Source organism: Condylura cristata, unplaced genomic scaffold (genome assembly GCF_000260355.1).
Source record: "Condylura cristata isolate star-nosed mole 26May11 unplaced genomic scaffold, ConCri1.0 scaffold00012, whole genome shotgun sequence".
NCBI classification, from domain to species: Eukaryota; Metazoa; Chordata; class Mammalia; order Eulipotyphla; family Talpidae; genus Condylura; species Condylura cristata.
Genome location: NW_004567113.1, coordinates 10,006,250 through 10,033,980, shown reverse-complemented (window position 1 = coordinate 10,033,980; position 27,731 = coordinate 10,006,250). Strand labels below are relative to the sequence as shown.

Genomic DNA, 27,731 nt, shown 5'->3' with positions numbered 1-27,731 from the left:
ACATGGCGTGGCAGACCTCTCCTGACCCGCCCGCTGCTCCCCTCAGCAGTGTACCATCTGCTGTTGTGCTCCCCTGCTCTGTCCCTGGTGAATCCTCTCACCCTCTGCATCTCTGGCGTATACCCCAGTTCTGTATGAATAAATAAATAAATCTTTAAAAAAAAAAAAAGGAATCGCAGATACTGAGCCTTCAGCTTTAGGTTTAGGTTTAGAGAGAGAATTTTATCCATTCACCCAAAATTAAATCTACTCCAAAGGTTGCACTAAGGACACTGGCTGATTAGCAGCGTTGCCAGTTTTTTAGCTTCGTTCAAGCAGAGTGAGTAAGACAGCCACAGGGCAGGCTCCTCCAGGTGGGAAAAGTATGTACGGGGGCTGGTTCACAGGTTACCGATGGACTACAGTGTGATTCATGAAGAGGAGTTGAGCTGATCTGTCTCTACACTCTGAGTAATTGGCTACACAAAGAAGAAGCCAGAACACCTATTACTCACTACGCATGCGTTATTCCAGGTAACACGTTTCCTTCCTGTCAGGGTGAGTAGTATTGAATGACCACATCCTTTACGAGAAGGAACCGAAATCCAGGACTGCCACTTGCCCAAGAACCAGGCTTTAATGTCAACGATGCTGACTACCCCACAACTCCAGAGCACCCCTGCTCCTTCGTCAGGTGATGGCCATAGTCCTGTGTCTGTTGATACCCTTTGCTGCCCCAACTAGGCCACTCCCTTTTCAGACATGGTTGGGCTCATTCTGTTTACCACATTTTCTCTGGTCTCTTCTGAGCTTCATATAGGGCCCTGGATTTCATGAACTTATCGTTTAGACCAGTTAAAACACAATTTATTCAGTTAGAACTTTAGTTACTTTGTTGAAGGTGGTGTCCTCTGGGACCCAATTTCCAACATGGGGTGTGGGTGCTGAGGCTTCACTGCCCCAGGCAGTAGTTCTCAGTCGCCAACAGTGGCCATGAATTCAACTCAGTCTTGGCACTGTCCACCATTCTCTAGTCGCCATAAGCCCCAGGCAAGCTCCTGCCTCTGATACTACAGATCAAAGATTCCACTACCCTTCCTCAGAATTCAGCTGCCTGTCACAAGTCCCAGATTATGATCTGTGTGTTTCTAATCAACTCACTGTAAGTCAGGTTCCCAGACACCCACCTTGGGTTTAATTAATTTGCTAGAATAGCACACAGAACACAGGAAACCCATTTAATCACTAGATCATCGTTACAAAATATTAATAATGTCACAATGGACACAGAATAAATTTCACCTACTGCCAGGTACTGTTTATTGCACAGGAACACAAAATACATGTGACAGGAAATAAGTTGTATAAATCCCCAAAAAGAACTTCCTGAAAAGAGGTCAAATACATTCTCAAAGAGTGTGCCTATCACAAATCACAATTCATACAAAAATATAAATATTCTAAAATTTGACAGCTATTAAGGTCACAAAACATTCTCAAGACAAGTAACAATATGTAAAAATATATATTTAAAACTTGCATATGATAGACATTACAGAAAAACAAAAGATAAGGTACATAGGTACATCAAATGTTAGCAAATCACTATCCCCAATGTGTTAAATTTTGTAAGACAAAAAGAAAAAGCAATAGAAAAGTCGTCAAAGACATGAATAGACAGGTGCTCATAAAAAAATACTTCATCATTTTTTAAATGTAGTCTTCAATGAGATAGTTTCACAAATTGGAACTGGCCATTCTTTGGGTGGCCGGGAAGCCAGGCCCGCCAGTGCCACTGCACGTGACAGAGCCCGAAGACAGCCTGTCCAGGTTTTTAGTGTGCAATGGGCCTGGCACTTCATGTTGCAGGAAGTGATCCCACAGACATGCTTGCACAGGCACGCGGGTGTTTGTAGCAGCTCTCTAAAATCTACATGTTGCAAACTAAATATCTAGGAATAAGGAATGCTTAGTATATCACAGTCCTTCCATGGCATAGAATGCTCTCCCATGCAGCCACTGTTCTAAAGAATGAGATCCGTGGACACAGACTGACACATAAAGATGTTCCATAATACATGATTCAGTGACTTATCAAACAGCACAGATGGGATGTGCTCAATGTTTTTTAAGAGATAAACCTATAAACAAATGTTAGCAGGGTATCAGTGTGCCTACCCTAAGGAGTAAAAATATAGACATTCACCTTTTAACCTCATGTGTTCATTGCATTCCTCTAAATTTGTATTAAATGTACAACACAAAAAGATGTTGAAGCACATAAATAATCTCACTTGAGAAAGGACCCCATTTCTGTAAGAGCTGTTTCCTCCCCAGTACTGCTAAGTCAGAAGTCAAGTAGGTCTAGACTCTGCCTTCGCCCTGAAGAACAAGGTGACAGCCCTCTGGACTCATCACTCCCACATTACCATGGGGGGTTGCTCTTCACTGTGTGGGAAGACAAGGAGACACATAGCACTTAGTAAATATGCTGTGTGAACCCCTCAAAATACTCTCTGAAATCAGCAGAATACATCCTCAAAAAGGGATACCTATCCCATTCACAATCCAACAAAAATATAAATATTCTAACATCTAGCACTCAAATATTCCACAAGCACTGCCAATGCCATTCACACGTCAGCTCTGCAGTTTCTTTACTGGCCGCTGAGCAGGATGGGTAGGGGACACCAACAGGCCTCTGCTGTATACATGCAGAGATGTGGCCCGCTGGTTCAAGAGTCCTGTGGTCCTGATCGCCTAGGAGTTACACCAGCTTCTTCATTCACCTCCAAGAAGGCACGCGTCTCTTTGGGAGAAGTGGACGTCTTGTGGCAGGCTTCTGTAAACTCTGGGTTCTCTTTTCTGTGTTTGTTCTTCCCTCTCCTCTTGTACAGCTGATATGCTAGGTGTTGACATACAAGCATTAAAAGATCACTTTAGCAAAGGCTGTAATTTTGTGATATCATGTACTTATCAAGACTTCTGGGATTTCTTTTAGGTCATATGTATAGAACAATTACAGGAAAAATAAAGAAAGAAAAGAGAAAATTGAAACAAGATGATTCAGTGTAGCAAAAGGCTATTTCTACCTGGAATGGGCCATTTGAAATTGAGATTCACTCATCAATCAGGTTGCTGATGGCTCATCCATCCATCCATCTATTCAGTCACCAGTCAGTCAGCAAACTGCCTCACCATGAGAAGAACCTATGACCTAAAACCAGAACTTTCATTCTGCTAGGATTTCTCTGATGTTTTAGAAAAATTCAACCCCAAGTATTCCTGATATTTATTATATCAGTAATTAGTATATAACAATCAATAATAAGTATATAATCAGTTGTGTGAGTAATCATTGCAGATTACTTACAGCCTGTTCCCTGACAACAGCAAAAACTTACATGGCTAAAGATTAAAATATATACATACAAATGTGTGTACATGCATCTATTTATCTTTCTTTAAATTTACCTCCTATGAGCTAGAAGGGATCATGCTCAGTGAAGTAAGCCAGAAAGAAAAAGAAAAGTAACAAGTGGTTTCACTTATCGGAGGAATTTAGGGGAACCAAATAAGGGATCAGGGAAGAATATAATAATAACAAATAAATAAACAAAATTAACAAGCAGCTATAAATCAGAAATATTCTGCAGGGGAGGGGGAAAGAGAGGGATCAAAACAGGAGGGAATAGCACAAGAGACTATGGTGAGTGTGCATGGGTGAACTGGTGGTGGGAGCTTTACAGGGATTATACCTGAGAGGAGAAACATACCTGTACAAAAATGAACAATGATGTAAAATATACAGAAAGTAATTTTTTAAAAATAAATTTACTTTCTATAGATTTCTATGACAAAATTATATAGATTTGACTGTAGAGATTGATAATCTATATATATATATAATATTTCAATATCTGTGTTTTTAATAGTATTTTTCATAGTTGAAAAAATACCTTATGGTAATTTCTCACTATTCTTAATCACAGAAGCACTATGAAATAACTTATGATTCTTAATAATTAGCAACAACAAAAGACTCAATAAAACATAACCAATGTCATTTTTTTAGGTCAACGATTGCTCATGAAGATTCACCAAACCCTGGGATCTGATTGCCTATTGTTTCTTGTGAAGCATATTTATTTAGAAGGTCATTTTCATATTTTTTTTAAAGATTTATTTATTTATGGTTACCAAACTGGGGTGCAGGCCAGAGGTATGGTGGGTGAGAGGATTCAACAGATAGAGTGGGGAAAGAACAGGCAGATCTACTGAAATACACTGCTGAGGGGAGCAGCAGGTGGGTCAGGAGAGGTCTGCCTTGCCATGTAGGTCAACCCCCTGGCTGGGGATCGGCTTCAGACAGCTTCATAATGCTTTAACCCGTTGCACCACCAGGGAGAGCCATTTTCACATTTTTTTATATACTTCTGTGAAACTTCCATTTGTGGTTAAAGGATCTTGTTTACACACAACCATTTCTCCCAGAAAACAGTATCATGACAAAAAAAAAATGTATCATGAGGCAGCACAGGCACATTCAAACTCAAAAAGCAGTTGGTAAGTTGGGCCAACAAATCTCGGGTCTACACGCCAGAGGCTCTGCTCACCTGCAACAATAAGAAATCCATCCAGCAGTTGGAAGAGTCCATAGGCCAACGGGAAAGTAAGCATCTGGACCAACTGCTTGGCAGTGAAAGACAGCTGAAGCATGGTGACACACATCTGAATGTTCTGAGCTCCAGTTTCTAAGGAAATTGTCCTACACCTACCAATGAAAACAATTATGCAGTTACATACTAGCAATAAGAACGATTCTTAAGTTTTCTCTTATGTAGAGTGATAAATGTAAGTGACTGTGCTTAGGCCACTGAAGAAATATTTCCTCGCTGAGTGCCTGCTCCACAAGGGGTCTCCTGAGAGGTGTAGAATCCTATGCAGCCTGCATAGGAATCAGGGTGAAAAGACACTAACTACACCCAGGAAAGGCTCAGTGTACACAAGGTCTAATCTAAGGCCAGAGACCTACAGTGTGCAATGAAAACTGGTTAGACAAGGCCTCCCAGTGGAAGAGGGAGATGAAAAGAAGGGAAGCATGGAAGAGGCACTTAATCTAGCAGAAATGATTAAAATTGAAGTCCCTGAGACAGGTGTGAGCTTGGGTCATTGCATGTGCTCTAGGTCAGTGTGGGAGAGTGGAGGGTCGGAGAGACGAGAATAGACAGTGAGTCACAGATAGGAAACAATATTTGAAAGTCAAGTTTAAAATCCTAAGTGATAACCAGATGTCTAAAATGGTTTTAAAAATACATTTTGCTACTCTGCTTTTCTATAATGTCTTGGTTTTTTAATTACAAAAAAAGAAAGAAATCACACTTGGGAAAGAAAAAGCAGATGGCAGCAAAAGAGCTACTAGGCAGAACCTTGGCTTCACGTTAGGAAGCCCTTTCATCTGCCTCAATTCTCCATTTATATTCATAGATAGAGGTGAAGAGAGAAAAGGTGTTTCCAGCTTACACCATCACTAGGTAAACTGGATTGGAATTTGGAGGTAATAGGGGGTGTGATGTGGGAATGAAGATACTGTCAGTAGTGTGGCGAAGTTCTGTTCAGCTCTTTTATTTCTGCTTTCGCTGTTGCTCACCACACTATTTCAGACTGCGCTTGTGTCTTTCAGACCCCTGGCACCAATGTGATATGATTAAGCTACCTCAAGGCAAGGCAGATACAAGGATTGAGTGTAAACAAGGTTGTTGGGGCCTCCCTGCTAGCCTAGGGGTTAAGACTCAGCACTGTAACAGGTACAGATGGAGACTGATCCCGTGTTAGGGACGTAACCAACATGGCGCAGCAGGAGACCTTTCCTGTCTCACTTCCTGCTCCCTTCAGCAGTACAGTTAAGTGAATCCGCCTCTTTTGCTCCCTACTCTGTCTCTGGTGAATCTCCTCACCTCCCCACGTCTGGCCTACACCCCAATTCTTCTACACAAAAACCAAGGTTGTTGACTACAATTTGCTACAGAAATACCTTTACTAGAGATCCAATTACATGTCAACCATTCAAGTCTGTGCTCCTAATTCTTGCTTTTGGCAACAAACCTGGGTTCAAAGCCTAGCTCCACTACATTATAACTTTGTGAAGTTAGTCAAATCACTGAACTTTCAACTTTCAACTTTTAGTCTTAAGTTGAAAAGAGGATGCTAATATGATCTACTTCATCAGCTCAGAGCAAGAAGATATACTTGCAGGAGCCTGACTCAGTGTCCAGCATAGTCCTAAGTGATCCTCAAGCAGACTGGAAATAGGACAAACCAGTGAAAACTTTCCTAAAATCCACCTTTGGAATTCCAACACATACAATAATTTTCTTCAATAAGTCTATTTAGTTATGATTATTTAATGATTTTACTGCACATACTTATTAAAAACCTTAAAACATATAAGAGGAGATATTAAATTAAAATTACTTAGTCCCACATACAAAATTAAATACTATTAGTATGTAGTATATTTCATCCAAGATTTTTCCATCTGTAAATTTCTTCAACAAATTATGAATCAAAATGCTACTGTTATCTCTTCTTTTTAAATTTAAATTTACCTCAGGTTTTCCAAACTCAAGGATGTATCATAGTCCATAACACAAAACATCATGAATTAAATATTTCCTTATTGTTAGATATTTAAATTGATTCTATTTTTTATAGTTATAAATAACACCAAAATTATCATCCCCCATATCAATATTCATGTGCTTATCTGATAGTGTTAATTTCTGGACAAATTTCTGTAAGTAAAAATCACTGAACTAACAGCTATAAATAGGACTAAATTACCTTCCAGAGAGCTTATCCCAATTCATGTTTCCTCCATCATCATGTGACAATGCTCATCTCGTTACAAGCATATAGCATAGCATATTATAACTTTTAATATTTCACAGTATTTAGAAATGATAATATTCATGATAAATTCCCATCTGATGAAGTGTATCTCTCTTTTCCTCTTGCTCATTATAATTAGCTTTTTTTCTTAATTTGGCGTAAATAGTCAGTAAAGGCTTAATCTCCCCACTTTTGCTTAAAATTCTCTTTATATTCAGTGAACCTAACTCCTCCTATTTAGTTAATTAAGAACAGAATAAGAAGTTACATCCAGATTTCAACAGGCTGGGTTCTAACGACAGTCCAATCCTACTTCATGACAAATTTTGTCAGAATGGCCCTTGCCCTCATTTACATAAAGACTTATCATGACCTTTTGTCCTCTTTAGGTTAAGTTGTCCTGACCCACTCCCATAAGTTCACATGCCCTGACACAGTCAGCAAAGCCTGCCAGGAGCAGTGTACTTAATTTACTCTCCATAAAAAGTATATGGGGCCCTCCCTGGTGGCGCAGCGGGTTAAAGCACAGCACTAAGAAGCTAAAGCCACTTCAGCATGAGTTTGATCCCCACCCTGGAGGTGACTCACATGGCACGGCAGACCTCTCCTGACCCGCCCGCTCCCCCTCAGCAGCGTATTTCGGTAGCTCTGCCTGTTCTGCTCCTCACTCTGTCTCTGGTGAATCCTCTTACTGTCCCTGCACCTGTGGCCTGTACCCCAGTTCTGTGTGCATAAATAAATAAATCTTTTTTTTAAAAAAGTGCATGGATAGTTTAACTGTACCTCTGCCAAGACTGGTGGGCAAGGAGTGCCAGCAGAAAACCCGTGACATGGCCAATCAAAGGAAAGATGAAACTGATGGTCAGAAGGGTGAAGTCTGAATTCCAAGATCCTTTCGCCAGCACCATACCAGCAACTGCAACCACCACAAGGAGGACCCCACCAACAAAGGCCCCAATCTGAAGCAAACCATAAAATAAGTACACGTAATCATCATGGTCTTTTGTTCTGTGATGCCAAGTCTACCATGCTCTAGCACACATGCTCTAGTACATTCCTTCTGTTCTAGAACAGAGGGAATTACTTAAAGGCCACACATCCCATCTCAACTTACAGAGAAGAAACCTACGTTAAAACAGTCAAACGGCTTGGCTAAGCTAGAAGTTGCTTAGGCTCAATACAAATCTAAGTCATCTTATTTGATGATCATATCATTTTTTCTTCAAGCAAAAGATTTGGCCAAACAAGAGTGGAGTTTATCATGGATAGAACAAAACTTAAAGAAAATATTTTTTTTAATCTTCACAAGAGCAGCATGATATGATAAGTAAAATCTGACAAATGCCTAACATCCCTCCCTTGCTGGGAACCTGCTGTCTGATACCCATCTTGCCTGACCACTCTCCTCCCACCACCTCTCTGATGCCAATGGCTTCCTGCTGGTTTGATTCCTGCCCTTCTCCCAATTTCCACTAGGAATTTCCATGTGGAAATTTATCCAATTTTCCATAGGAATTGAGCTAAAGCTAATGTACTGTGTGCAAAATGTGCTGACAGATAACTCTAATCTCTCACAAATGGATATTGTTCTTTTGTTGTTCAACACAAGCAAAAATTTTCCCAACGATTTGAGGTTTAGATCAGAAAGGAAATAAAACCCGGAATATTTGGGAGAAAATTGGGAGCTTAGAAAATGCTCTTTCATACGGCACAGACAGTAGAAGATGCACCTAACAGAGTCCGGCTTGATTATTCAGGGTTTGAAGGAAGATGGTCATGGAAACCAAAACAAACACACAGCTCCAGGTACTGCGTATGTGCTCTGGGACTCAAATACAGAGACAGGTGAGAAGATAATGGAACACACAGTTTGATTGGTAAACGTCCCTCTTCATCTTTCTACCAAAAGGGGATTTTAAAAGCTTAACTGTTTACCAAGAACAAATTGTTCAGAAAATGCATTAAATTTTAAAAAGAACTAAGCACAGAGAATGAGGCTATATCAATATAATAATTAAATTATGTATCTGTACTAAGGTGCTCTAGAATATTTAGTACTTATTAAATATTTTCTGCCACAAAACTATGAAAGAGACAAAGGAAAGGAGGAGAGGTAAAATCTGCTCATTACATTTAATAAATAAAACTGACAGGTGGGAAAGTTTCTGACTTCTTCAGTGACATTGATGGATGAATAGAGGATCTGGAAACATCAAAATCATGTTTTCTGGGGTGGGCGGAGAGGTTTGTTAGATTCCTTTTTAAAAAAGTAATCAAAGATCAAATACTTGAAAAGCAAGAGGCCCCCATGATTATATTTATTCTCCTCAATGTATAAATAAAATTATGACCGTATACTGCCACTTTGAATATTTTCTCCTACTGAAATGACAAATAAGCAATGTGAAAAAGAAGGAACTGTTTCATTAGTGTAGGTGAAATAAAGAAGGAAAACAAGTGGGTCCCCTAAATGTTGACATCACCGTGTGCTGCACAAATGCAAAGTGTTTAACTCCAGCTCTGTGTCTGACTCACTTGCTTGGGTGTCAACCCTTCTCCTCTCCTCCTTCATCTCCCTGGGGGACTAGTGGGAGCTGTTCAACCTCATGCCAAACTGGGGAAGTCGTACCCACCCATGCAAGCAAATGGAGTAGCAGTGTACTGGCAGGTAAAGCCAGACATTAACCCCAAACTAAAAAGAACTGAGCCGTATTTGCTGCACCTCCAATTAGCCCATAATTATTGCTTCATAAGAAAAAAAAAATTTAAACCTTCACAAAAGCAGGACATGATAAAATCTTACAGCTTCTAAAATGACACAAAGTTAGAAAAATGGAAAGCACCCAAGGAGATTGAGAAAACCAAATGCCTGTTCATTAAAAAAAAAAACCAACCCTGGAAAGTCAAAGGAGGAAGGAAGTTCAAGTTACATCACTCCATTGTCAGACTCCTCAGTGATTCTGGATTATTACATGTTGACAGTTATTCACCTGGAAGGTAGCCCTTATGTAAGTTGCAGCCTTCACACATATGTCAAATCAGCCACACTCCTGAACACTGGGGTCCATTTCATGCACACTCAACAGCTTTCCCCTTGACTGTGCCTATAGGAAGCCTTAGGACTGGGTGAGCTCTACTTTCTCTGGCTGCATACAGGACTCATCCTTTCTGTTGCTGAAGCACAAGTTCCAAGCTTTCCAAGGTATCATAAACCCCGGTTTATGGGTCTATGAGAGAGCAAAGCTTGTAAGTGGAGGAAATATGGAGGTTGGATCCCAAAATGCGGGATATGTGAGTAAAATTGCTGGCTAAGGGCTGTGTGGCCTGGACTGCTCAACCCAGCCTTGGCCTCACCAGATCTCTGAGTGTGAGGATGTGCCGACTGTCATGTGGAGCTGCTTACCTTGAGGATGATTTTGGATTGTTTTGGCCACCTGTAATTCACACAGATGCCAAAGGCCACAGGAACAATCAAGCACGCAAGGGTAATTCCTGAAGAGAAGAAAAATCCTCAGGCAGAATGCTCTTTCCCCTGAATTTCCCAAATGCTCTTTCCCCTGAATTTCCCAATCCTTGGCAATATTGTTTCAATTCAATAAAAGCTTTAATTAGAGCTACATTTTATTTCTATACCCACTTGAAAAAAAATTTTTAAAGATTTATTTATTTATGCATACAGAGCTGGGGTACAGGCCAGAGGTGCAGGGGCAGCAAGAAGCTTCACCAGAGACAGAGTGGGGAGCAGAACAGGCAGATCGATGAAGTACACTACTGAGGGGAGCAGCAGGCGGGTCAGGAGAGGTCTGCTGCGCCATATGGGTCACCTCCAGAGCCAAGAATGGAACTTGCACTGAAGCAGCTGCAGCCAGCTTGCAGTGCCGCTCTTTAACCCGCTGCACCATCAGGAAGGGCCTCCCAAATTTTTTTTTAATCTTTGGAAGAGTATTTGAAAGTTCATAAATACTGAATACCCCCACACCCAGGCCAACATTTCCCTCTCAGAATCCTTCTGATAAGCACAGGGATTGTAGAGACAGCCTAAAGATTAGAAAACAGCAGGAACATTTTGTGTCTGTGATATTCTTGGGGTGCTCGTATCAGGACACCAGATTATAACCACTGTGGTTATTTCCCTATTCGAAGGTCATAAAAGACCTGCACAAAAGAAGGAATGAATGCCTGCCACAAATGAAAAAATAGCTCTCATTAAACAACTAAAGCATTCTCTCATCTTCTCCCTGTCGAGCCAGGTACCGAAAGATGGGGAGAGGAAATGCCTTTTAAATTAGCACAGATGCATAAAGGCATTGTGGGCAGGCTTGTTAGAGCTGAGGTCTGTTCACTGGCAAGGCCCACACACTAACACTTCCGCCGCTTCCCAAATCGAGCCCAAGGCCTGCGGTGCTGGCTCCAAAGTAGGATTATATTATTCTGTGAGTGGCCCATAACATGTTGCAGTCTTAATAGTTGACTGGTGCTTTACAGAATATATTATCAAAAATGATGAAGTAACTGACTGCTAGTAAAAGCTGTTCATCAAGCCATCTTTTCCAATTAAAGTTTGACTCAATTTTTATAAATTCTATACACTCCACCTGTGACCACAACATGGCAACCTCAAAAGTTTTGAAATATTGGTCACCAACATAAGCCTTCCAAGTGCTGACTGAGACTCCAGACTAACATGTTAGAGCTTTATAAATCGTAGTTTCTACCAATTCTCAAAAAACTTGGGCCAAAGTAGGGCAGGCTGATCATTTCACCACGTTTCCTTTCTAAGCAAGGGGAGTCCATAGAGTTCGAGAGAAAGGACAGTTTAATGAGAAATAACATCAAGAAAGGAGCTAGGTAGAGGCAGGGTGAGGTTGTCCCTGTGACTACAACTTAATAATCAGTAGGAATCATTTGAATGCTAAATAGCAAAAGAAATCGAGGCCCACAGAAAATGTGAAAAGTGGAGCTTCAGCAACAAAGTCCTATCTGGAGTCACTGTGATGCAATTAATCATAAAGAGTCAAAGTGGTTCAGAATAAATTATATATGAGTTGCTTTGTTTTCTTCCCTTTTTAAATAAATAACTTCTCTGCTTTTATTTCAAAAGTGAACTCCTGCCGGGCACACAAGTTTGGAATTGCAGTCCAAAACTCAAGAATTCAAGTTCATGCACTTACCAGCTACATGAACCCCCAATTCCAAAGCTGTAGGAAATGGAATTAGTAACAGAACCTATACTGTAGGGTCATTTAGAGAGTTAAGTTAGAAACATGAAATCCCTGCAAAAGGAGATATGCAGTAAACAACAGTTATGACTTTTATGATCAGCTCCATTTCTGTTACTATTGCATTTTGCAAGACGGATACAAACCTATATTCTGATACGGAATGGTGAGGTTCTGCTCAAGTTTCCAGGACCAAGTGTAGAGATACAGGCAGAGTGGCATCAACCCCAGCGCAGCCACTGTGGAGCAGGTTGTCATACTGATGCTGAAAGCAAAACATAGAAGATTCTTAAGAGGTAGAGTTGGAAATGAAGGATTTTGTCCTAACCCAAAGCAACTCCTGAGACACAAAGATTTGGAGATTACATGGGGCAAATAAATGAAAAAGCGCTCCTACCTCATTATTCAACAAATAATGGCTGTTTTTGTGGTGTCTAAAAAGATTTTGAGCAGTTCTTGCCTCTACCAATTAAGTGTATTTATGTGAATATCTATTTGTCCCAAATGTTCTGCTAGGTGCTATCAAGATTTCTTTCTGTTTTTCTTATACAGTTAGTTTTTTAAAATATGTAATTCAGAGACCACAAGAGTCATTATTTTAAGGTGTTTTTAATGTATTTCCATGATTGTTCTATTTCTTGCTCTCTACTTCCAGAATATTTTCATTACCCCAAAGAGAAACCATACCCTATTATCAGTAACTTCTCCCATTCTCTCCCTCCCCCAGTCCCTGACAAATACTAATCTACTTTCTGCCTTTATAAGATTGCCTCTATTCTGGACACTTCACATGAATACAGTCATTGAATATGTGTCCCTTTTTGTGTGACTGCTTTCCTTAACTTAGCATAATGATTTCCAGGTACATCCAAGCTTTAGCATGTATTAGTATTTCATTCCTTTTTATAGCTGCATAATATTCCATTGTGTGGATACACCACATTATACCTGTCCATTCATAGATATGATTTTGAGGTGTTTCTACTTTTTATCTATCATCATAAAGCTGCTATGAATATTTGAGCATAATGTTTTGTGTGAAAATGTGTGTTCAGTTCTCTTGGAAATAAATAACCTAGGAGTGAAATTGTTGGGTCATATATGCTAACACCAAGTTTAACTTTTTGAAATGAAAATGCCAAACCATTTCCCAAAGCAACATTACCATTTTGCACTCCTCCCAATAGATGTAGTTTCCAATATCTGCATATCTTTGTCAACTCTTACTATTATCTTTTTTATTGTAGTCACTCTACATAGGACTTCATAAGACTCAAGTCTTCTGCAGAGATAACACAGATCCCACAGGACTTTTATCATACCTTCAGTCACCCTTTGTTCTTCTTCATACAATATATCACCAGCATTTTCATCTAAACAATCTCTTTGATTATTTTGACATTTTCTATCATAAGAATGTTTACACTATTGTCAAGGCAGAAGCCATCTTACTTCAATTAGATGAAAAAATATTTCTGTGGTATCATTCATTACTGATGAAAAAGCAAAATGACACATCCCACAGAGAGATTTGGACAAAGTTACAAATGCATTCACTCTTTGACCTAGCAATCTCATTTCTGGGAATCTACCCCAAAGATGCACTGTCAAAACCATGGAAAAACCTACATCCAAGGTTAAAAGACATATATTCATTCTTGTTATGTGGCCATTCCCAAGCAGAACTATCCCTAGAGAGTAGAAGAAGAAACTGTCAAACACTTGAAGCTTCTATTTGGAAGTCACAGGACATCACTTCCGCCACATTCTGCTAGTCAATGCAAGATACCATCAAGCTCATGCTCAAGGGTTGGGGGAACAAGTGTCCTCCTCATCATGGGAAAACCACACTTATCATACTGCAAAGAAAGGCAAATATGACAATGGATGGAGTCTATAACTATATTTTGTAATTTACCACATAAAAAAATATAAATTTTTACAGATGAAATAATTCCTGGAGTTTGCCTCAAAATAACCTATTAGGTGAGTGGGGAGTAGAAAAAAAAAAGGAGAGAAATTATTTTATAATTGCTGAAATTGGGTGAAGTCCACAAGGGGTTCATTACACTATTTTACTTTTATAGATATTTAAATTTTTCCATAATAAGAAATATGCAAATAAATGTCCCTTGCATCATTTGAGGGACTATATGGCTTGGCTACCAGTAGGTTAGCTGAGGTTTTCTCTATCTTAATTTGTTTTTTAAGATTTATTTATTTATGCATACAGAACTGAGGTACAAGCCAAAGGTGCAGGGACAGTGAGAGGATTCACCAGAAACAGAGTGGGGAGCAGAATAGGCAGATCGATGAAGTACATTGCTGAGGGGAGCAGCGGGCGGGTCAGGAGAGGTCTGCCGCGCCATATGAGTCACCTCTAGGGTAGGGATCAAACTCATGGTGAAGTGGCTTTAGCTTCTTAGTGCTGTGCTTTAACCCACTGCACCACCAGGGAGGGCCCGGTTTTCTCTATCTTTATCTCCAAGAGCTTTGTTCTAAATTCAGTTTACACATACACTGGGCAAGGGGTCTCTAAACACTTCTTGTCCAACTTGGGAGTCCCTGGGCTCTTCCTCACTGTGCTATGTAACGTATGTGTCTGTCCTTTGACTGTTTCATGCCTGGCAAACAGCTCCTGTTGCCCACCACACACACTTTCATTGGCATACCTCCCACACCCTACCCTCCCACACCATACTCTGCAATGGCACTTGGGCATCTGCTGACATGTGGCACACTGTGAGCAGCCTGAGGACAAGCGCCTTACTGTCTCCCACCCCTAGGACTTGGCAGAGCTCCTGCTATGGCACATTGGGGAAGCTCATAAACAAAATTATTGGACAAATGTATGAATCAAAGAATAAACCTATGTGTCAATACCCTAGTGCTATGAAAATGTTTCTCTGCCTTGCCCATGTTTTGTGTCTGCAGAGGATGAACCTGGTGATTCTGTAGTGTGAAACCCCTCCAAGCTGAATTCCAGCGGTAGACACCCTCAATGGTAATCCAGAAACAGAAATTTTCTATTAAGACATAACTACAATCATGCTGTACCAAGTACAAATGGAGTAACATTTTAAGGAGCATAATTCATATTTATCAGCCTCTGTTATGTTCTAATCAGTCTTACTTATGATCTTGACATAATGAATAAGAGAGTCAAGTCTGTCCTTTTAAAGAACTTCTGAGTTTCCTGTCTTGTGAAGGTTTTCCTTCTATCCTCGGGGTATCCAAGTATTACACCCACTTTTTACTTTTTCAGAAGTTTCTGTTTTATATGGCATAAGGTATAGGACTAGTCTGTTTTCTTCTTTATCAAAAAGACAAAGTGTATCCATACTATTTAGCGAGCAAACCATTTTCCACTAAATTAAAATATACCATATTTATTTTATATTAAATGTCCAAGTATATGTAATGTTTCTTCCAAGACAAATACCAGACTGTTTTAATCCTACTTCTTACATATGACAGAGTAAATACTTTCACATAAATTTTTCCTTTTAAACTTTTCTTAGGGTTTTCCACAGAAAGTTTAAAATCATTGTAGCCTATAAAAGTGCTTCCTTGAGCAAGACTTCCTAGCCAGAGAGCAGATAAAAGAGAAAAGCAGTTTGCCAAGCTCTTAAGCCACTGTATTAGTGTCTGGGAGATTTTCCAAATTCTTAGCCTAAGATAGTGCTACATTCCTTGGCTCTTCATATTAACAAGTCCTGAAAGGAATTCCATATTATATCACTTTAATCTTGAACTTCTAGAGAACTAGCACAGCATTTTCTCCTGGCTTGACTTTGGCTCAAGCAGAAGAAAGGAAAGATGCACGATTGTGGAAAACAAAGGCAGAGGTTTATATTAGACCAAATCTATATCCTTGATTACATTGGTTACTGCTTCCACCCTTCATATAATTATTCAAGCCATACTGCTCATGGTGAGAGTCAAGGAAGGTTGGGCCTCCCTGGTGGTGCAGGATTTAAAGTCTCAGCACTATCAAGCTATCCCTAGCCACTGCAGCCTGAGTTTGATCCCTGGCCAGGGAAGTGACCCAATTGGCACAGTAGTTCTCTCCTGTCCTGCCTGCTGTGTATTTCAGTTGATCTGTCTGTTCTGCTCCCCACTCTGTCTCTGTCTCTGGTGAATCCTCTCACCCTCCAAGGACTGTATCCCAGTTCTTGTATGCATAAATAAATAAAATAAATCTTAAAGAAAAAAAGTCAAGAACGATTAAAGATGATTGTGGTCCTCTTCCAATGGCTATAAATACCAATAAAGCTGGGAAGGCACGCAGGGAACATGTGTGAACGTGGTGGAAATCACACCATCTGTTTTACTGCCATGGAATTCGACATATCTTCAAGAGAGGATATAGCTAACTGGTTTCCTTGACTGTTCACACAAAGGAAAATTGTTGGTAAAAACTGACTTCAATATAAGAAGATTCCACTTGCACTGAGAAGAATGGCATCACTATCCTCAGACTATTAAGTAGAATAATGAAACATAGTCAGCAAGTCTGGAGAAACAGGTATATCCTGAACCTCCCTTAAAACAGGGAAATCACACACATGTGTGCTATATTAAAATGTACAATATGGAAACACCTTAAGGGCTCATCAGAAGATGAATGGATAAAGATGACTTAGAGAGAAGCCATACAATGGCATTCTACTCAGCTATTAAAAAAATGGAATCTTGCCACTTGTTACAACATGGATGAAACTGAGTATTATACCTTATGAAATAAGTCAGAGGTAGAAAGACAAACACCTTATGCTTCCCCTCCATTGTGGTAGATAAAGAAACAAAGTGAATGAATAAAGCAACAAAAGACTCTTAGATGTAAAAGTAACATAGTGGTTACTAGAAGGAAAGAAGGAAGGTGATGGATAATTTGGATAATTGTACAATGGTGATGGAAACTAGAATTCTTGTAGCAAACATAGTCGACACACATGTTGGCTTATAAAGTTGTAGCCTGAAACCTATAATGTTACAAATCAATCATACTTCAATATAAGTTTGTAAATGTAGCATCAATTTTATAATTGGGAGATAAATTAATCAATTTTATAATTGGGAGATGTTATTCAAATGTTTTCTTTCCAAACCAATACAATCAGGAATCCTGACATTCAAAACCATCAACCAAGAAAAAGAATTGTTTAATTATGTGGTTAAGCAGATGGACATGGAGAAAGCAATCAGGTCAGGTCAACAAAGCTCAGCCCCTATCTCAGTACTATCACCTGATGGCCAGAGTTCGATCCCCAGCCAGGGAGCAAACCCACATGGTGCAGCAGACCTCTTTGGTCTCACCCTCTGCTCCCCTCAGCAGTGTATTTCAGTAGATCTGCCTGTTCTGCTCCCCACTCTGTCTCTGGTGAATCTCCCCTACCACCACCCCTCACCTCTGGCCTACAACAAAGTTGTTCTATGCAGGAAAAAAAAGCTATTCTAGAAGAGTTCCAGGCCAGGTTTCAATTCCTATATAAATGTTCCCCTTTTTGCTATCTGCCAATACTAACAACTAGCATTCACTGAGCACTATATGCTGAATTCCACGTGCTAAATATTTTGCCGTTTCATACTTTTAGATACATTTTCCTCTTTTCATCTATACAATCACTAATGTGTAGGTGTTATTTCCCTTTTATAGAAAAGAAACTAAGGTACACAGAGTTATGGATAAATTCAATCTAAATTCTGTCTCTTAGGATGATTTTCCATTCTCCACTAGATGATATCAGACCTGAAAAATCTGAAGTCCTATTTGTAGATCTTCTGCTGAAGGACCAAGCGTTTCTTTAAAGTTCAAAGGTTAAAATTGGCCACAGAACTCCTCAAGTTCCACCACCACCAGTAAGGATCCTTTGTCTGAGCTGCAGGACACAAATACATCCTCAGGGAACAATGGACTGCAAGCTTGAAAAGCTATCAAACTAAAGACAATGGGAGCTGTCCTGGGTTACACCAATAAACTAATGGTATTTCAAGAGTTGTTTTTGTAATAGGCAATCAGAAATTCTGCTTCAGTCATTCATTCAGCATGTATTGACACCTGCAACCGCCATGCTGGCACTAAGATGCAAAGTTGACAGACCTGGCCAGGAAGTAGAGAGAAATCTCTGCTAAATAGTTTCAGGAGAAACATTAAAACTGAGCTGGAAACAGGAAGATATAGAGAATATTTACTTTTCTTTTTCTATTGCCGCAAAATACCTAAAACTTAAAAGAACCTCAAACCCAGTTTGTTTTTTTAATTTACTTATTTATGCATTCAGAATTAGGGTATAGGACAGAGGTGTAAGGGCGGTGAGAGAATTCACCAGAGACAGATTGGGGAGCAAAATAGGCAGAATGACAAAGTACACTGCTGAGGGAAGCAGTGGGTGAGACAGGAGAGGTCTGCTGCATCATGTAGGTCACCTCTCTGGCTGGGGGTCAAATTCATGCTAAAGCAGCTAGCTTCATAATGCTGCGCTTTAACCCACTGAGCCACCAGGGATGGCCCACAAACCCAGGTCTTTATACCCAAAAGAACTGAAAGTAGAGACACAAATAAGTTTTTGTACACCAAGGTTCATAGTGGCATATGAGCCAATATTCACGAGAAACAGATAGACAAAATATGACAGGCACATGAGGTAAATTATCATTCAGCCTTAAAAAGAAAGTAAATCCTGACATGTGCTACTGTATGGAAGCACTTTGAAGAAACCCTGCAATAAATAAACACAAAAGGCCAACTTTGTTATAACGGCATTTATGCAATACACATAGAGTAATCAAACTCCTAAGGACAGAAAGTAGACTGGCAGTTACTAGGACTGGAGGTAAGGAAGAGTCATTGTTAATGGATACAGAGTTTCAGTTTAAGAGGAGGAAGTATTTCTAAATGTTCTTGGATTTTATCCAGCATGAAAACAGGGTAACTATCAATGACTATCCACTGGGCTTTGCTTAAAAGTTTTATTTTAAGTTATTTTCACTGGTGATCAAGTAAGAAGAAATGTAATGAACTTGGATATCATTTCACTTAGTAGTATTGCATTTTCTCCCATTTTCAGTTTTTACTGAGAATTAAGGTTTTATTCTTCTGGTATCTATGAATTTTTGGAAGTCTAATATTTAGTCTCCATTTCAGATTTTCATTTCCAACAGTTTTTTCATTAATTTTTATATTGTTTGTGAGACTGAAAATCAAATGTTAAAGGAAAATGGCATACCTACCATGTACATAGCATCTGTGTGTGTATGTGTGTGTGTATACACACATATCTGTATGTATATGTATATATGTGTGAATACATATATATTCACACACACACAAACACATACACATTTCCTCCTTCAAATAGATTCTTTATGGGTAATAGGCAATTTTAACACCATTTTACAAATGAGGAGATGAAGTTTATAGGTTAAAGAATTTGACCAAATTTAAAGGCTAATTAAGAATAGCCTTGGCAAAGGGAAGTAAAATGAACATTATCTTTGACAGATTTCCTATCCATTGGTGTTTTTATTGCAGTGCTGGCTAATGATAGATGAAGGTAATAAACATTCTCTTTCCCAGAAGTATTTGAAAACAATGTTTAAAAATTTATGCTCCTACTCAGCACAGAATACCTAGTTATGTTGCTAAATGGCATGGAAGAAAGTGCCTCAATTGCAGATTGATGTGAAACAGATGTCAATTCAAATCAGAGTTCTGTTATAGTCATTTGTAGCATTTGGCAACATTCTTAATAAATTTGGGGTCACAATTTTCTCATCTGTAAAACTCAGAATAATAAGAGGATATTCACAAGATTATTGTAAGAGTCAAGAAGTTCGTCATCTGACGAACACATGAAAACCCCTTCCCCATGCCTTAATAAATATGCTCTTTTCTTTCCAAAAACTTGCCCATCCTGAACTTTATCACTGACATATGCATCTCATGTAAATGAATACTCATCACTTACCAATTACTATGCCAGTGATACCTTGACTGAATTTAAATTAGCATTGCATCTTAGGTTTTTGAATTAGCAATGCATCAAGTGATTCTTTCACTCCTCTGATAAAAGGCTAACTCAAAACATTGCCAAATGAAAGTTAACTATCAGGCTACATGGCATGATCCCCTTAGAATGAAATATATTCCCTAGTCTACACAGTCAGCACACGTAGGAAACCAGAAACCCACAGCTTCAATGCTCTCGCTGATGTCAACTCCCAGCACAGCCATCACATATGATTCACTCACTCATCATATAATAAATCTCAACTAAATAACATATACAATGAACAACAAAAGCTTAAATGTACAAATGGTTCTTTCCCTGAGTGGGAGGTGAAATAGTTTGTTCATAAGCCACTGTTTTTAGCTTTAATTTTTCTGTGACTCCTTTATTCTCCCTCATATATTGTCTCCTTCTTCACATTAAGATAAGTACCCCCAAAATTCTGCAATTAATTCATCTACATTAAAGTATAAATGAATAATAAAGCCTAATATTTCCCAGGAGCATGTTCTACACCATAACTGGAAATAAAGTTACTGGCTGAAATCAAAGGAATGAGATTTTAGTTAAGCACCAGCAAAGCAATGAGAAAGAACATTGTAAATCATAAAGGCCTTTAGATGTTGCTCCCCAAGTCAGATGAACAGAGTTCCAGCAGCACTTGAAGCAAGATAGGTCCATTGGTTACCCCCAAAGCCTCCTTTAACCAGTCCCCGCAAATATTTGTTTCATAAAGCAGGTGTTCAAGAAGTATCTGTTGGTCAGAATGACGAGGTCTCATGCTGGTTATTATGCCACCATCACCGATACCAAACCACCATCATTAGTTTCCCAGGATTCCTGACTAGGTCCTGGCAGATGGTAAAACCGGAACTGTTGTTAAAGCTGCCAGTGTGGGTGAGGATGAGTTCATACCGAAGGGTGTGGAGGCCTTCATACCGGATGAGGAGGCCTGTCTCCACCATCACATGTGAAACAACCCCACTATTCAAAATGAACTTGTTGCCAGTAAAGCAGAGGAGAAGCACAGCAATGTAAATTTCGAGGTCAGCAAGGAGTTGTCCTTCCATGGTTGAACAAGTCTCTGTAAAATACTTCCCACAGGAATCTATACCAAATGTTGGGTAGTTTTTAATACAAAAGTGTCACCTTTCCCCCCTAGCAAACTGCTGGGGGGGGGGCATGTGGAGGTAGGGGAGACAGCCGAATTTCCCGGGCATAACTTACCTGAGATCCATATCTCCGTCAACCCAGAAGGTGAAAATGTTAGAGATGGTTCCTCCTGGACAGCACCCCATGATAAGAACAGCAACAGCTTGGACTGGTTTCAGAGAGAAGCTGATGGCCAGGAGATAAGCTGTAAGAGGCATGAGCCCAAACTGGCAGAGCAGTCCCACAGCAATGCCCCAGGGTCTCCTGACATGCGCCCACAGCTTTCGGACCTCCACGGAGCATCCCAACGAGAACATGAGCAGGCCCATCATCACGGCCGACACCACTGTGAAGACAAGTTCCAGGTTCCCATGTGCGTCCAGCCCCACTGGCAGCTCCTCTTCTGAACTGTTGGCAGGGCAGGCTGAGCTGCTGGAACAATTTGCTCTCATCTCCTCATCTCCTTGAGGCAGCGTTACGAATGCACATCTGCTGTGACGGCTGGGCAGGTCGATCCTGCCACGTTTTGTAATAATGCAACAAAGTCACGCGCAGAGAATTGTTCCAATAGCTATTGGCCAGCCAGGTGATTCACCCTAATCTGATCAATTTATTCATGAGTGGCATTATAAAAGTAATTATCATGCACATGAAACACATAATAAACGGTGGTGGTAAGTAAGGCTTTCCACTGGTGTTCTTACTCACCACTGAATGTTCAAGTGAAATGAGACAAGCAAACTTATTGTCCAGTGGAATGACTGCGCTATGTCGTCAGCATCACATTGTGTTCCAGGAAAGGAGGTTGGATGCCAAGGCATAATTTTTCCAAATTCATTGGGGATTTCAAAGAGCCAGGATACAATGTTTTGCAGAAAGAAAAACTAATTCCAGAGAAAAACAATGGCAACTTCGCCAAAGCCACGCCCCATTTCATTAGCAGGGCTTTTCTGCTGAAAAAATTAAAGCAAAAGGCCACATAGGCAATGTTTGGGAGAAACTAAACACAATTTCACAAGCACTTTGGAATCAAGTTCAGTTTTTCTCCTTTCTATTTCTATTAGAATTTGTGTCTAAAGCATACAAACACCTGCAAGAATAATATGGTATTTAGCACCTGATTATGTTTCATAAAACATGTGGAAACTCAGTTCTGCACCCAGAATAATTCAAGGGAGCTGTCACTTTCTTTTGGAGACTGGAGTCAGCTTTAAGAGGCCACACCCCTGAACCTGCTGGTGAGGTCTGAGAATTCTGCTTGGGGGCCTGGGGAAGGGCTGAGCTTGGTCTGGAATCTGGAGACCGAGGCTGAAATCAGCCTCTAACCACGACGGCCCAGGGGCCCCTCAGTGTGTTCTAACCGGGCACCACTGTCGAAACTAGACAGGAAAATACCGCCCTGAGAAACTGAACCTCCAGAAAAGCAGATGCCACACCCTATCTCCCGGAGAACAGAGTTTACTTGTGGGGCAGCGGTAGGTGACAAGGCACACTTTATAAATGCTTCTACCTGTTTTAAGGACACTAGACCTGCATTGTTTGTTTTTGTATTAGCATTTTTTCCCATGACAAAATGCTCTGGGTATGTTCCCTGTATAAATTACAAGTTGAATACAAATGTAAAACAAAATCTAACTATTTGAAGAGGGTTTAAACTGCCTCAGGGGAGCACACCCTAAAAGCAGGTCTGAGAGTAGGACCTCACCAGGATTCATGAGAGGTCAGCTTGAGGAACTGCTGCTTACAATTCTTGTTTTAAGCCAGAAAACAAACCAAAGTTTTCCAAACTTGGCTAACTGGCAGCAGACGGCTCAGAACCATCTGTAATGCATTTACACCACAGCATCAAGCAGAGAAATGGGCATTAGGAATGTACTAGGTCATCGGAAAGTCACGCATTCCCATTTTGAATGATTCAAGGAATGGGGGGGGGGGGGGGGGAGATGAGAATGAAGGGATGAGAGAGAGCACACTTTCTGAGCACCTACTGTGTGACAGAGGTACACTAGGTGCTTTATACATAATTGACTTGTCTGATGGGGCAGAAATACATTACTAAGAGGAGATTTCAGACAGATGTGTGAATAAAGTCCCTTGGAGGATCTTCTTTAAGAGTCACTTGAACTGCTAAAAATGGAGCTTCCATATGAGCCAGCAATCCCACTCCTAGGTATCTACCCAAAAGACAAAAACACTGATTCAAAAAGACGCCTGCACCCCCATGTTAATTGCTGCTTTATTTACAGTTGGAAAAACATGGAAGCAGCCCAAATGCCCAAAAGTAGATGACTGGATTAAAAAGATATGGTACTCATACATAATGAAATATTACTCAGCAACCAAAAAAGATAAACACATGCCTTTTGCAGCAACTTGGATGGAGCTGGAAGGGATCATGCTTAGTGGAATAAGCCAGAAAGAAAAGGAAAAATACCAGATGGCTTCACTCACAGCAGGAGCATAAAGGACCAGGAGAGAAAATAATAATAATAATGAACAACTATACACCAGAGACATTTTACAGAGGTGGGGTGGGGAATGGGATCAAAAATGGGGGGTGGGGAATGGGATCAAAAATGGGGGGTGGGGGGTACACTGGACTATGGTGATGGCACACGGGTGATTTGGTGATGGGAAGCCCTCAGGGATTACAACTGAGATGGAAAAAAAGCACAAAATGATGTAAAAATAAATTATTATATTATTTTTAATGCAATAAAATAAGTAACATTAGAAAATTTTAAAAAAAAAAAGAGTCACTTGAGTGACCTCTCAGATTTCCACAAATTTAGGCTTCATAAGCACCCTATTTCTGACAAAGAAGATGTGATAGGAACTTTTGTGATTTGCTTGGTACTCAACACTGATAGCTGGGAGGAGAAGGCTAAATCGAACTAATGAGCCTTCTGGAGGGGAAGGTAACCTTAACTATTTAAATTCAGTATTATCATAATTATTTTAATGAATTAGGATGGTTCCAACTGAGATTCACAAGAAGGGAAGATATAAAGTTCCAGTCGCCCACTGTGAAAGAAAGGGGTAATGACTGGTGATACTCTTGTCTGGATCACCACCCTGGCACAGGTGTTACAGGGTGGCCTGAGACGCAGCAACTGAGTGTGTGGATGAAACTTGCAGTAAGTCCCCTCGAGAGGCCAAACTTGACTCTACCATGCTGTGGAGGGGCTGGAACAGAGGTGTGTGGTGGGGACCAGAGGGACAGGCACATGGGAGTGGGCGGGACCAACCAAATGGCTCCAGGGCCTCAGACGCAGCAACTGAGTGTATGGATGAAACTTGCAGTAAGTCCCCTCAAAAGGCCAAACTTGACTCTACCATGCTGTGGAGGGGCTGGAACAGAGGTGTGTGGTGGGGACCACAGGGGCAGGCACATGGGAGTGGGCGGGACCAACCAAATGGCTCCAGGGCCTCTGGCCAGGCTTTTCCTAATTTCTCTCCATCTGGGATGCAAAAGGAGACTCCTGTGGAAGAGTAAGCCCCTGGGATTCTTGGTCAGTCTATAAAGGTGATTTTTAAATAGGGGGCCCAAAACACTGGCATGTAGGAACTGGAGTGACTAATTAGAAAATTTTAAAGGGTATAGGCAAATGTACACCCCAAGCTAGTGTTGAGAGAGCCATTTAATCTTGACATTCAAGGGTATAAATATTGTCATTCCTTACTCTACAGACAAGGAAATAAAGGCTCAGTAGGCTGTGTGATTTGTCCAAGGCCAGGAAGCAGTAGATTACATTGGGATTGAAACAGCAGCCTAATTCTCAGTCTGCCCTCGTTTTTCGGGGCAAATGAACACCACTACTTGGCAGAAAGATGGAGAGTTCAGTGAACTAAAACCCAATCTCTAGTTTAATCTCATATGGTAACAAGTTTAAAGAGCATCTGAATCTATTCAACATATTATGCACCTTGATTCTGAAATGACATTTTGCATATCACAGGAAGTCTTTCCTGTAATTTTACTCTTTCCAAATGGAAGTGAAAGACAAGATAATCTTCAAGGAAACCATTTGAAAATCCTAGGCTCTTCAGGTTGACCATATAAAAAGGCTGAAGGAAAAAAGTAAAAAAAAAAAAGCTGAATGGAAAGCACAGAAGGAAAGGTTAGTTAAACATGATTAAGGTACTGTTCACCAATTAGCACATGGGGAATCACTGAAAAACATAAAGGTCATTCAAAAATCTTATAGTTTTCAAAAGACTTGAGGTAAACCCATGAGAGGTTCTAAAAAGGAAATGATGTATTGAATTCAAATTACTTGTAGGCATACTTTGAAGATATTGCAAATTGGATTCCAGTCTACTGCAAAAAAGGGAATTGGCAATTTAAAAACCCATTTTCTCAGTATATGGAAAACTTTAATTTATACTATCCTGTGGTCATTGAAGGATGCAATAGCATTATATCTTTAAAAACAACATTCCAGGCCCTCCCTGGTGGCGCTACAGGTTAAAGCACAGCACTATGAAGCTATTGCAGCCACTGAGGCATGAGTGAACACATGGCCGGGCAGACCCCTCCCACCTCACCTGCAGCTCCCCTTAGCAGTGTATTTCTGTACATCTGCCTGTTCTGCTCCCTACTGTCTCTGGTGAATCCTCTCCCACCCCCACACCTCTGGCCTGTACACCAGCTCTGAATGCATAAATAAATAAATCTTTAAAAAAAAATTCCTTAGTTAACCATTACACGGAGACATGAAGGCAGCAGACCTGCTTGATGCAGGGTGGCCATAAGCCTTCAATTTGTAAAATAATTCAATCTCTGTGAAGCATAATAAATCAAAGAGTAAAAGAAAGTAATGTGTATATGATAAATTTGATCTAAGTTAATTATGTATTTTATCCAACATTAAAGTAAATTGGAGCAAGGAAGTAGATAATTTATAGATATGACACGAGATAATCCTACATTTAAAAACACACACACACTTCAAAAATAAATGTAGGATCATCTCACAGTACAGGGTCAAATACTGAAAAGACAATTTGGTTAACAAGCAAGCATAGTAATCAACCACTAAATAAATTTTAGTATATAAAAATAAAAAAACTGTTGACCAGTGATAAGAAAAAGATCTTTTTTAAAAAAGATTTATTTATTTATGCATACAGAACTGAGGTACAGGCCAGAGGTGCAGGTGTGGTACCAGAGACAGAGCGGGGAGCAGAACAGGCAAATCAATGAAGTACACTGCTGAGGGGAGCAGCAGGTGGGTCAGGAGAGGTCTGCCACGCTTTATGGTCACCTCCCCAGTAGGCGGGAATTGAACTCATGCTGAAGTGGCTTTAGCTTCTTAGTGCTATGCTTTAACCCCCTGCGCCACCAGGGAGGGCCCGAAAAAGATATTTTTTAAAGTGAGTATCCCTTCTTGGTAAGAACCAAGTAAAAGAAGCACTCATATATTGCAGAGACAGATTTCAAACTCACACAACCTTTCTGGGAGAAGTGTGGCAAAATGTACTGGTAGCCTTTATCATTCTAAGTATAAGAAGATGCCTTAATAAGCTGCAATACTAACAAAAATTATTCTTTGTGGCATAAGTGTATATAGCATTGTTATTTACAAATGTATCTTATTTAAAATAATATTAGGGCCTCTCTGGTGGTTCAGCGGTTGTCTCAGGGCTATCAAGCTATCGCCAGCCACTGTTCCTGCGTTCCATCCCCAGCCAGGGAGGTGACCCACAGAACTCAGCAGACCTCTCCTGTCTCACCTCTGCTCCCCTCAGCAGTGTATTTCAGTAGATCCACCTGTTCTGTTACCCACTTTGTCTCCGGTGAATCCTCCTCTTACCTACCGCACCTCTGGCCTACCCCCCAGTTCTTGTGCGCAAAAATAAATAAAATAAATCTTAAAAAAAAAAAGTAGTCCCAGACATGTTAAAATAATAAAGACAGAGACTAAATGAAAGATTCAAAGCCTTGAAATTTCAGTGATTGCTTCTGTATTCTGTATTATTAATGACTTTCTGTATATTAACAACTTTACTCCTTAAGTTTTTCTCTATTTTTATTATCTAATATATTTGCTATGGCTATGAATTATGATTTTTATCATCAAGAAAAAGGAACTGGAGAAAAAGGAGTCATAAATTGAGGATGTTTTGATTCTTTCAAGCAGCTTCCTGAAGTTTGATATCCACCTTCTGACTTTCTGAAGAGTCAGTCTGTTGAGATAATCCAATCAATTGCTTTGCTCTTAAATTTTTGTAAGGTAGTCTGACAAATACCAAAGCTCCAGGTAAGAGATACCTGTAGAAATGGAATGCAGTGCTCACTTCGGCAGCACATATACTAAAATTAGAATGATACATAGAAGATTAGCATGGCCCCTGCACAAAGATGACCCACAAATTCCTGAAGCATTTCATATATTTTTTTAAAGATTTATTTATTTATGCATACAGAACTGGGGTACAGGCCAGAGGTGCAGGGGCAGTGAGAGGATTCACCAGA

At 40.1% G+C, this 27,731-nt stretch overlaps 1 protein-coding gene across 3 annotated transcripts; it reads right to left on the bottom strand.

Moving 5' to 3' along the window:
- Window positions 1-1,271: 1,271 nt before the first annotated feature.
- Window positions 1,272-21,955, bottom strand: SLC10A6 (solute carrier family 10 (sodium/bile acid cotransporter), member 6). Of its 3 annotated transcripts, none has more exons than XM_004681425.2 (6): window positions 21,329-21,955; window positions 12,236-12,354; window positions 10,274-10,362; window positions 7,654-7,829; window positions 4,596-4,753; window positions 1,272-2,884 (listed from the first exon to the last, which is right to left on the bottom strand). In XM_004681425.2, exons 1-6 carry the CDS (start codon window positions 21,703-21,705, stop codon window positions 2,715-2,717), a joined length of 1,089 nt encoding a protein of 362 aa, XP_004681482.2. In that variant the 5' UTR covers window positions 21,706-21,955; the 3' UTR covers window positions 1,272-2,714. The 3 variants fall into 3 exon arrangements, with proteins under 3 accessions (XP_004681482.2, XP_012579443.1, XP_012579442.1); XM_012723989.1 differs by having other exon boundaries at window positions 7,654-7,664; XM_012723988.1 differs by lacking the exon at window positions 1,272-2,884 and adding an exon at window positions 2,899-3,196.
- Window positions 21,956-27,731: the final 5,776 nt, after the last annotated feature.